This window comes from Nerophis ophidion, linkage group LG13 (assembly GCF_033978795.1).
Source record: "Nerophis ophidion isolate RoL-2023_Sa linkage group LG13, RoL_Noph_v1.0, whole genome shotgun sequence".
NCBI lineage: Eukaryota > Metazoa > Chordata > Actinopteri > Syngnathiformes > Syngnathidae > Nerophis > Nerophis ophidion.
Genome location: NC_084623.1, coordinates 48,693,778 through 48,706,376, shown reverse-complemented (window position 1 = coordinate 48,706,376; position 12,599 = coordinate 48,693,778). Strand labels below are relative to the sequence as shown.

General features: G+C 35.0%; 1 protein-coding gene across 1 annotated transcript in view; it reads left to right on the top strand.

Annotated features, from left to right (window-relative positions):
* The window catches only part of LOC133564046 (uncharacterized), an 18,402-nt gene extending 12,701 nt beyond the window's left edge, over nucleotides 1–5,701 (top strand). Inside the window, exons 4-7 of the mRNA XM_061918128.1 lie at nucleotides 391–536; nucleotides 606–748; nucleotides 816–1,013; nucleotides 4,690–5,701. Of these exons, the coding sequence (XP_061774112.1) occupies nucleotides 391–536; nucleotides 606–748; nucleotides 816–1,013; nucleotides 4,690–4,807 (605 nt within the window). The 3' untranslated portion in view covers nucleotides 4,808–5,701. The remainder of the gene's footprint in view (nucleotides 1–390; nucleotides 537–605; nucleotides 749–815; nucleotides 1,014–4,689) is intronic.
* Nucleotides 5,702–12,599: the final 6,898 nt, after the last annotated feature.

The following is a 12,599-nucleotide window of genomic DNA, read 5'->3' as shown; positions in this document are numbered from 1 at the left end:
CAAAGATGAATAACTAAAGCTGCCTGACATTTCAGTTTATTTTGGAACAGAATGGTGTGGAATGGGTCCTTTGACAGAATATGTTCATTAGAGTCGGGAAGAGATTCATATGTCCCCAGAGAGGAGGTCTATCACCAATCAGCTTGCAATGCAGTCTGCTGAAAAGGATGGAAAGCGCCACTTTAGGTAGCAACTGACGCTCTGGTCAAAGTTTGAATTGCCACAAAACACATTTTTAGATATTTAACACCCTACTGAAATGGATAGTGCGCCCTCCCGATTTGCCACGTTTCATGTGTCAGGTAAACCGCGACAAATGGGGCTCTTTGATCTTTCCCGCTATAAAATTTGTCAGAGATGTGGATGACTAACATAAAATGTTGTGCAAAGGTCCAAGCGCTGATGAGCTCTTCGATGAAGAGGCAGCTGGTGAGCAGAGGATGAGGACGAGGACGAGGATGAGGACGAGGACGAGGAGAGAGGAGGAAGGACCGAGTTGGGAGGAGAGAAGACAAGAGAATTGGGAAAACTGTCGGGTGAGTTTTTTTTTTGTGTGTTGGCACGATGACACCAGAGCTTCCCTTCTAACAGCTGCGTCCTCTCAGGAGTTAAATCTGTCCTACCAGGACCTGGGCGACCCGTTCCAGCGGGAGAACTTCCTCCGCATCCTGCGCCGCTTGATCCGCGTGGAGCGACTGCAGCTGGTGGACAATTCTCTCAGCAACCTGACTTCGGTCCGCCTGCCAAGGTACGCCGACAATAAACCTGCCGCGTGGTTAAAAAATAAATAACGTGCCGGATTTTCTTCCGGTCAGGTGCAAAGTCCTCAACCTGCAGCGGAACCAGCTGGTGTGTCTGCTCCACCTGCCAAAGCTGCCAGCTGTGGAGCAGCTGTGTCTGGCCGAGAACGCCATCGCCTCTCTGGGGGGACTGGACACCCTGAGGAACAGTCCTCTGCGCTCCCTCAACCTCGCACTCAACCCCGTCGCCTTCGCTCAGGACTACCGTGCACGGTGAGCGTCTCAACACTCACTCAACCGCAGAGAGTACCAGACGTGGCAAATATGACCTCATGTTTGCTTTGCACTGAGAAGTTAGAGGAATTCAAATAATATTCATCGGTTTCAACTGAAGGTTGAATGCAGGGAGCCTGCATGTAAAATTAAATTTTTTTATATATTTTGAAAATGCGAGAAAAATGTGTTGAATTTGTAAATCAAAATAAATAATTGCTAATTAACATTTTTAAAAATGCGATTTTTTTTGTTGTTGAATTTGTAATTGAAAATAAAGCAGCGTTGGTCGGGTCCGCCTTTGGCCGCTGCCAAGCCGTGGTCTAAGTCAGACCTACATAGAGGTCTTTGTTTCATGTCTCTACGACATTCCTAACAGAAGTTACAAGCAGTTTTGTCTGTGTTTTTTCTTAGGGGGCGCTAGAGCGCACTTTTGATTTTTGGGGTTTGGTTTTTGATTAGATGGCAATTTTCGCCAGTCCTAATGTGTGTGTAAAATTTGGTGAGTTTTGAAGCATGTTAAGGGGGTGAAATTACAGCTCGTTTTTTCTGGATGTTGTTGATAAGTGGCTTTCGCTTTGCATAGTAGTGCTTTAACTTGCACCTTGAAGCATTTTAAGGGGGTAAAATTACAGCTCAAAGAGCTTGAAGGTTGCAGGTTCGATTCCCGCTTCCACCATCCTAGTCACTGCCGTTTTGTCCTTGGGCAAGACTCTTTACCCACCTGCTCCCAGTGCCACCCACACTGGTTTAAATGTAACCTAGATATTGGGTTTCACTATGTAAAGTGCTGTGAGTCACTAGAGAAAAGCGCTATATAAATATAATTCACATGTAAAATTATTATTTTTTTTATATTTTGAAAATGCGAAGAAAAAATTTGTTGAATTTGTAAATTAAAATAAATAATTGCTAATTTACATTTTTAAAAATGCGATTTTTTTGTTGTTGAATTTATAATTCAAAATAAATAATTGCTCATTCATAATTTTATGTTTTTATTTGTATTTTTCAAAACTGTACATTTAGCTTTTATAGTATTACATTCGTTATTTGTTGTGCGGCATAGCTCGGTTGGTGGAGTGGCCGAGCCAGCAACTTGAGGGTTGCAGGTTCGATTCCCGCTTCCGCCATCCTAGTCACTGCCGTTGTGTCCTTGGGCAAGACACTTTACCCACCTGCCCCCAGTGCCACCCACACTGGTTTAAATTGGGTGTCACTATGTAAAGCGCTTTGTCACTAGAGAAAAGTGCTATATAAATATAATTCACATGTAAAATTAGTAGTTTTTTATATTTTGAAAATGCAAAAAAAAATTGTTGAATTGATAAATTAAAATAAATAATTGCTAATTTACTTTTTGAAAATGCACATTTTTTTGGTTGAATTTGTGATCAAAATAAATAATTGCTAATTCATAATTTTATGTTTTTATTTTTCATAACTGTAAATGTAGCTTCTATAGTGTTACATTCGTTATTTAAAAACATGTTTTAAAGTTTGGAAAATGCTTGTTTTGTTACATTTATTCTAAAACACATAAAAAAAGATCGGTAAAACGCAAATTGTTCAATGTTAAAATTGTAATGTCCAAAACACATCATTTGAAAAACTTAAAATGCAAATGTGTGTTTTAATTAATTTAGTTTTTTTTTTAAAAATTCAAATTAAACATTTCTGAAAATGCTGATTATTTCAATTATGTAAAAACAAAATGTTAAATTTGTTGTTTCAAAAACAAAATGTTTTTACAATTTAAATGTAAATTGATGTTTTACCTTAATTAACTTGCAAAAATACATCCATCCATCCATTTTCTACCGCTTATTCCCTTTCGGGGTCGCGGGGGGCGCTGGCGCCTGTCTCAGCTACAATCGGGCGGAAGGCGGGGTACACCCTGGACAAGTCGCCACCTCATCGCAGGGCCAACACAGATAGACAGACAACATTCACACTCACATTCACACACTAGGGCCAATTTAGTGTTGCCAATCAACCTATCCCCAGGTGCATGTCTTTGGAAGTGGGAGGAAGCCGGAGTACCCGGAGGGAACCCACGCATTCACGGGGAGAACATGCAAACCCCACACAGAAAGATCCCGAGCCTGGATTTGAACCCAGGACTGCAGGACCTTCGTATTGTGAGGCAGACGCACTAACCCCTCTGCCACCGTGAAGCCCTGCAAAAATACAGTATTTAAAAATTATGTTTTAATTATCCATCGATTCATTTCCTACCGTCTTTTCCCTTTGGGGTCGCGGGGGGTCCTGGTGCCTATCTCAGCTACAATCGGGCGGAAGGCGGCGTACACCCTGGACAAGTCGCCACGTCATCGCAGATGTTTTGATTATATTACATTTAAAAAACACGTGTGAAATGCAAAAACTTTTTTTAAATGCACGTCTTATTTTTTTTACTTTTTAAAATCACTAAGTAAAACAAATGTTTTATGCTAATTTATTTATTCATTGTTATATTTATTTAAAAACTTTTTTTTCACATTTCATAATTCAAATTGATATTCTTACTATGTTAAACTTGCTAATCAAAAAATGTTTTAAACGTTTTTAAATGTGTATCTGTTTTATTTATGTTGAATTAGTTATTTAAAAAGTTTTAATGTCGAAAATGTCGATTTATTTTAATTATGTTAAGTTTGTTATTTAAAAACACTTATTTGGAAAATGCAAATGTATGTTTTAATTATGTTACATTTATTTAGAAACATTTAAAAATAAATAAAATGCAAATTTGGTTTATTTCAAAACATTTTTGTTGTATGTTAATTTGTTTAAAATACATATTTAAACATTTTGAAAATGCTAATTCGTGTATTTTGTTACGTTTAAAACATACTTTAAATTAAATCAAATAAAAATGTGTTGTATGTTATTTCAATACATTTTGAAAAAATTTTCAATGCAAATGTATGTTTTAAACATAACAAATTAAAAACAAATGCAAAATATGGTTTTAAAAATGTCACATTTATTTCAAAACAAAAACACTTTTTAAAATGCTAATTTAAATATTTTTATGTAATTTCAAAACATAACATTTTACATTTTTAAATGCAAATATTAAATTTTTACATTTCCTACTTAATAGAAAAAAGATAACTCTAAATGGAAATGTGATTAATTATGCTAAATGTGTTCTTTAAAATCTAAATTGGTTTGCATCTTATAAATTTATGTTTGAATTATGTAAAATTTGTGATCTAAAAACACACAAAAAACAATGGAAATAATTTTTTAAATGCAAGTCAATGTCTTATGTTGATTTATATTATTATTTTTTAGAAAATGCAAATGTATTTGTTAAATTTGTTATTTAAAAAAAACAATTCTTTTTAAATGCACATTCATATTTTCATTATATTTTGTTTAAAAAAAAATGTTTCCATTTTTAAATGCAAAAAAAAATTGTCTCCCAAATTTTGAGCTGAAATCCATGTTAACGTTGAGCCCTAAAACCATTTATTCTCTGCAGTGACTCGCTGTAGCGAAAAGATAAACACTTGAAAGTGGAGTAAAAAAACAAAACACAACAAATAATAAGCTGCATATTAAATGTTGACATTTTTTGTACTAACTTTATTTACCCAAGACAGTCCCATTAATATTAAGAAGTGTTAAAGCGACACCGCTTTCATGTTCACTCCCTGTCTTGCAGTGTTTTCTCCTGCTTGCCAAACCTTGAGATCCTGGATGGAATCCCTAAACTGCCAGAAGACAATCTCCGCACTGGATTTCGTTTCCCACAAATCAGCAGAATGTGCAACATTTTGTGACTTTTTTTTGTGCTCCTTTCATCCAAGTTTTTAACCTTAAACGTGCCACACTGTTGCCAAAGAACTGACCCAACACCCCCAAAACACAGCAGCATGATACTGCAGTTTGCCGGGTGACGAAGTATTGATTGCCATGTCTTGTTTAAACATTTCATGCCGACAACAACAAAATGAGAATATGCGATTATGACGATCATAGATGTAATAATTGCTTGTGAGTCTGTCGAGCACATGGAGGTCACAGGCAGCGACTTCTTAGCACAAATTGATTGAAAGCAGTGTGAAAATATTAATTCCACTATATATTTTGGTTTTAATTCAGTTTCATAAATCTAAGATTATAATATACTGTATAGTGAAAAAATGTGTTAAAAGAAAAGTTTTTGAAAATAAACTATGAAAAAAAGTTTATGATTTATTTTTCTTACTCTCCATGTTGTTACATTTGATCACTTTTCTATAAGAAACTTGCACAAGGAAGAAATGCGTGCATTGTTGTGTGGCGTTTTTGGAGCAATTTCAGCATGAAGAATATTGATAAAGGAGGTGAATAAATCTAAATCCCCTAAAGGCTGCATATTCCATAGTGATGATACTGTCCATGAATACATGCCTTAATGTTAATCAGATCTGTTCTCTCAAATAAGTCCAACATCTCCATTCTTTCCGGCTTTAACTCCTTGAAAAAAAATGGTGTCGTTTTTATATACCAAACAAAAAATGTATCTGATTTGAATTAAAATAAAAATAATGTTAACCCAAAAATATTTTTGGTTGCGATTAATTTTTAGGAGGTTGGAAAGAATGTTTTTGGGTGCATATGTTTAATTTTTTTGTGTACGTTTGCAATTCAACTTCCATCTTGTGTTGCAATGGAGAAAATTGTGTGTCCTTTTGTACCCGACAAAAAGTAAAAACACTTGCAAAAAAAAAAAAATTACAATAAAATACTAAATATCCATCCATCCATCCATTTTCTACCGCTTATTCCCTTCCGGGGTGGCGGGGGGCGCTGGCGCCTATCTCAGCTACAATCGGGCGGAAGGCAGGGTACACCCTGGACAAGTCGCCACCTCATCGCAGGGCCAACACAGATAGACAGACAACATTCACACTCACATTCAAACACTAGGGCCAATTTAGTGTTGCCAATCAACCTATAAAATATATAATAATAGGTTACACAGCTTTATTTTTTGGGGGGGGTTTAATTTTTTTTTAGCTGAGATAGGCACCAGCGCCCCCCGAGACCCCAAAGGGAATAAGCGGTAGAAAAATGGATGGATGGATGGATGGATGGGTTAAAATATTTTTTAGGGTACATATACTGTATTTTTGGGGGGGATTACAAATCATTTTGGGGTTTTTTTTAGTTACATTTTTTATTATTTTTAAATCGTTTTTAGGGCAACAAATCTTTCTTTTGCTTACAAATATTTTTAGTTTTGGTTTCAATTTTTTTTATTTTTCAAATTGTTATTTTGGTTATACATCTTTTTTAATTTTGTTAAATAGTTTTGTTTTTGGTTAAAAATAATTGGCTTTAGGTTTGTGTCAAATCCATCCATCCATCCATTTTTCTACCGCTTCTTCACCTTTGGGTTCGCGGGGGGTGCTGGTGCCTATCTTAGCTACAATCGGGCGGAAGGCGGTGTACACCCTGGACAAGTCGCCACCTCATCGCAGTTGTGTCAAATCATTTTTATTTTTTGTTACAAATCTTTTTAAGGGTTCAAATCTTTAATTTGGTTAAAAATCATTATTGGTTACAAATACACTTTTTTTGGGGTTAAAATGTTTTTGTTTTGGTAAGAAATGTGTGTAAAAATATTTTTTGTGGTAACGAATCATTTTGTTTTCGGTTAAAAATCCGTTTTTTGTCACAAATATTTTTGGTTGCAAATTGTTTGTTTCAAATCATTTGTTGTTTGAAATATTTTTGGGGCTACAAATGTTTGTTTGGGGGACAAATGTATATTTTTTGGTTTCAAAATCATTTTTGGTTACACATTTTTGTGGGGGATTTTTATGGTTCTGAATAGTTTTTTGTATCAAAACATTTTTTGGGATACAAATAGTTTTTTGTTTTTAATACAAATCCTTTTTGGTTACAAATTGTTTTCTGCGGGCTACAAATAATTTTGTGGTCACAAGTCATTTTTTAGTTGAAAAAATATTTTAAACCAATTTATGGTAACTTTTTTTAAATTACAAATCGTTTTTTAAGGGTTTCAATTCATTTTTGGCTACACATTTTTGGGGTGGATTTTTATGGTTCTGAATAGTTTTTCGTATAAAAACCTTTTTTGGGATACAAATAGTTTTTTTTTTAATACAAATCCTTTTTGGTTACAAATGGTTTTCTGAGGGCCACAAATACTTTTGTGGTCACAAGTAATTTTTTAGTTGAAAAAATATTTTAAACCATTTTATGGTAACTTTTTTTTAAATTACAAATCGTTTTTTAAGGGTTTCAATTCATTTTTGGCTACACATTTTTGGGGTGGATTTTTTGGGTTTTTCAATAGTTTTTTGTAACAAAACATTTTCTGAGATGCAATTTTTTTTTATAACAAACCCATTTTGGTTACAAATTGTTTTCTTTGGGCTACAAAGTAACAAGTTACAAGTAATTTTTTGGTTGCAAAAATCTTTTAAACCATTTTATGGTAACGTGTTTTTAATTACAAATCGTTTAAGGGTTTGAAATAATTTTTTAGTATACCTTTTTTGGGCGGGACTTTTTGCTTCTGAATAGTTTTTGTAACATACTTTTTTGGGATGCAAATTGTTTTTTTAAATTACAAATCCTTTTTGGTTACAAATTATTTTCTTTGGGCTACAAATCTTTTTGTGGTCAAGTCATTTTTTGGTTGCAAAAATCTTTCAAAACCATTTTTTGGTAACAAATTCTTTTTTTTTTTAGTTACAAATCTTTTTGTTTCTGTGTTTGTTTTAAAAAGGGCTGTCAAAATCAACAAGTTAACTCTTATAAATGACCAAAAAATATTGCATTAATCCTTAACAAAAGAACAAATAGAAATTACGACTCGACTTCAATCTTGTGGGCGTGGCCTCCTCTGAACAATATGTTAAACGCCCTTTTATTGGTTACAATACGAGCGTGACCCCGTACTTCTTCTGCCCCCAACACATTTGCTGCGAAAATACAAATGTGGTTCATCCAGTAGAGGTTGCAAACAGCCTCTTGTCATTGTCAGTCTGCCTGAACAACAACACTTGTTATTGGCCAATTCCATAAAGCTTCATGAATATTCATGTGCGCCTGCTGCTTATGCATCAGGGCGAGCAGAGAGCAGGGTCCCAGTCCACTGAGGAGCGTTTAAAACCGGCACAAACTGCCACTTAGTGTACACGCCTCATTGGCAGGAAGGTAAACGTGCAAAAATGACCTGCAAACAAGCTGCTGGAAGAAGTAATCATCGTTTACATGCAGCCTGCTCTATATGTTAGCTGTGATAATAATATGGAATTAAAATGTCTGTAAAATCCACATGTTTTTGGGTAAGGTATAAATAAGTACACATTCTTAACAAAATTGGTAGAATGAATAATTGTTTTTGTAACTTTAAATCAACGTGTAGCTCATTTTAGTTACGATTGATCAAAAAGATGCCATACTTTAATAATTCAAGTAATTTATAATGTCATCTATTCATAATCAACCCTCTGAGGAATACATCATTTTAACACCAGAATGAAAACATCCCTCAACAATTACATCACCGCATCATTACGTCATACGAAGTCCTGTGAGAATCACGTCGCCAACATTGTCCCATCAATTTTTCAACCGTTAATATGATAATGTGGAGAGGCGGAGCCGGCGAACGAGCAGCGGGGGCAGGGCACGCCGGAGCCCGGCCCAAGATGGCGGCGAGGAGGCGGAGAATGCGGCCGAGCGGAGAGGCGGGGCGTTGGAGCCTATTTATATTATTTATTTATGAATTGTTTTGACAATCTAATTCAATAATGCCAATGAAGTTGTTGATTATTTATTGGATGTATTAGATGAATTATGATTGATTGACTGATTGTTTTCAGCTGCTCACGCTCTTCCTGGTGAGCCACTCCCTCCTCCTATAATTAGGAGGACAGGACAGCTGGGCGCTGCCTTTGTCTGTCTGTCATATTGAAGGAGTGAGGAGTGATATTATTTGTTTACCACTAAATAAGTTATTTTGTAGTTATATAGAAAGTCAGCCACGGTGAATATTTTTTGTTTGTGAAAATAAATTAACATTTTGAAACTGGAAGTATCTCCGCGAGTGCTTATTAGGAATTTAGTGCGTCATAAAACCTCCTCCTCAAGGCTACTCTGCAAACTTTATTTTTATTTTTTCGAAACCTTTTTGGAACGACAGAGTTAATTTAAAATATAAATACTAAAATTGGACAAGACAAACCTTTTTAGGAAAAAACTAATTCAATTTGGAGCAAAATAACAAAATTAGAGCAAAAATGTAACTGAAAGGACGGTAAAGTCCCTAAAATACTCCAAAAGTAAATATAATGTTTCTAAACACAACATAGTTGCTATTCTTATTTAGGACTAAGTTTAATTAGGATCTTTTAGCAAAAAAAAAAAAAATTCTATAGACGATGGTTACTATTCTTATTTAGGACTAAGACTTTTTAACAAAAAAAAAGTTAAAAAAAATACATAAATCAGAAAATGTTTTATACCCGCTTATCTGTCTGAGGACGTTTTGGGTACTGGCAGAACTTGACTGAACTAAATAATTTTCCGGTTTATTGTGGGTAAATGAAAAAAAAAAAAAAAGAAAATTAAAAAAACTGAACATGAGAAAATTGTTTCCGTTTAAAGTGGCCAAACATCCATCCATCTATCCATTTTCTACCGCGTATTCCCTTTCGGGGTTGCGGGGGGCGCTGGCGCCTATCTCAGCTACAATCGGGCGGAAGGCAGGGTACACCCTGGACAAGTCGCCACCTCATCGCAGGGCCAACACAGATAGACAGACAACATTCACACTCACATTCACACACTAGGGCCAATTTAGTGTTGCCAATCAACCTATCCCCAGGTGCATGTCTTTGGCCAAACATAGGGCATAAATGTACCTGAAAGAACAAAGAGTCCCTAAATTATCTAAGGGTTAAAAATAAAATGAAAAAATATAAAAATGTTTACATTTTATCAAACAAGTTTAAAATATATGAATAATTTTTTTTATGCACACTTAGATTCCTGAGAATTTTTATGTCCTGAAATTGGACATGAAAAAACCTGTTTGGGAAAAAGTATCCATTCAGAGTAACAACAAAACAAAACATAACAGTCAAAAATAGACAAGAATGTCCCTGAAATATCCTAAGGGTTAGAATTTAATTAACATGAAATTAACATGTTTATTTATGACTAAGGTTGATTAAGAGATTTGAGCAAATAAAGTAAAAACAACTGTATTTTACACACTTAAGTCCCTAACGACTTTTTCTTCGAGGTAGCACCTAACTGGGCTAAAATGGCTTCTCAATGTATCGTTGATGTATTAAAGAATTTGAAATAAAAATGTAAACATTTTACGTGAAAAAAAAAACATAGGAAAAAAATAATTCCATTCAGAGTAACACAACATTTGAGGTAAAACAAGAGCAAAAAATTACCCAAAATGATTGAAAATATTCCAAAAATAGTCAAAAAATATTAGTTATTTTTATTTAGGACTAATCTTTTTTAACTCAGGGCCCACATTTTTCAGAACATAGGGACCCAAGGCCCACTTAATTAGTAAATTTTGCTCTTGATTTTAATCACATTCAATAATTACATCTAACTTACTTACAGTTTAACAGGATACACCTTGTCAAATAATATAAAACCATAAGTGCGTCAAAAAAGACGATTTTTGAATAAATTGTGATTAACAATTTTTAATCGACTAAACATTTTCTTTTAATTATATATATATATTCAGGTAAATCATATTGTTGATACAGATTATCATATTTGCTGTACAGATTTACTTTACAAAAGAGAAGTGTTGGATACTTCTCTTGTTGCCTTATTTGTATTTGACTTTATTAAATGTTTGTGTAGAATTTTATTAAACCAAACCAGTTTTCTTTTAAGTCATAAAGAATTATCAGAGCTATTTATCAATTTTCTGGATTTATGTAGTTAATCCTCGAACTTGCACCCAAATTTATAGAAAAAGTGTTGATTTTGGTATCTGAATCAAATCGCTAACCCCAAAATCAAATCTAATCGAATCGCAATGTGCCCAAATATTCACAACTTTTTAAAACCATGTGTTTAATTGCAAAGAATATTAATTATTAAAACACATAAACTTTAGGCTAGGGTCAGGCTGATTTATAAAAAAACATATATATAGTGCATAGGAAGGGATTCATAAAAACTGATGAAAAATAATGGTATGTACAATGATGATGATTTATGATTCTTAAAAAATAAGGTCAATAAAATTTAAGTGCAAATAATATAGCTTCCCCACTTTAGTCATACTTTTTGCGCTTAAACTTTGACTTTAGCTCCAGACTTCTTCTGTTTGTTGGATACTGTCATTACTGCCACAAGTGGTGGAAAAGTGTATTGCAACTGAGTACTCTGGGCAATATATTTTTGCCAGCCCTCTGAATGGGCCTTATGGTTAAAGTAAAGTACCAATGATTGTCACACAAACACAATGTGTGGAGAAATTATTGTCTGTATTTGACCCATCACCCTTGATCACCCCCTGGGAGGTGAGGGGAGCAGTGAGCAGCAGCGGTGGCCACACCCGGGGATCATTTTTGGTGATTCAACCCCCAATTCCAAATCTTGATGCGGAGTCCCAAGCAGGGACGTAATGGGTCCCATTTTTATAGTCTTTGGTATGATTCGGCCGGGGTTTGAACTCATGACCTACCGATTTCAGGGCGGACACTCTAACCCAGTGGTTCTTAACCTTGTTGGAGGTACCGAACCCCACGAGTTTCACATGCGCATTCACCGAACCCATCATTAGTGAAAAATATATATGTATATATATATTTTTTTCAAATTCAAAACAAAGTTATATGTTTTTGGTAACACTTTAGTGTAGGGAACATATTCTAAGTAACAAAGACTTAATTTTGTCATGATCTGTGGTCAGGATTATGTTTTTGTTATTTTTTGGACTCTTTTAGTTCCTGTTTGCGCTCCCTTTTTTGTTGGGTTACCATGCCGACTTATGATTTTCACCTGCCTCTGGCGTTCGGACCGCGCACCCGTTTCCAATCAAGGCCCTCATTTGAGCCTGTCTTTGCCAGTCAGACGGCCTGGCGTCATTGCTTGTTTTCATGCGATACCACAGTTCGTGTTGCTCGATTCATGCCGTGACCACGTAAGTCTTGTTTACTTCTTGCCACAGTTTCGTGTTTGTTCGAAGCCATAGTTTGTTTGTTTCATGCCACAGTTTTGTGTTTGCTCCACGCCATAGTTTATGTTTGTTTACCTCATGCCCTGCCAAGATTTATCGAGTTAATAAATATGTTCCTACCTGCAAGCCTTGTCCGGAATAGTCCATTTGCATTCCGGGAGAACAAACCTCGCAGTAAGCTGCGACCCCTCCGTCATGACAGAACGATCATAAGTCGGCATGGGAACCAAACAAAACAAGGGGAGCGCAAACAGGAACTAAAATAGTCCAAAAACAGTCAAAAAATAAAGAACATAATCCAGACCACAGATTATGACCAATTTAGAGTTATTTGGACACTAGGGGAACATATTCTAAGTAATAAAGACTTAATTTAGAGT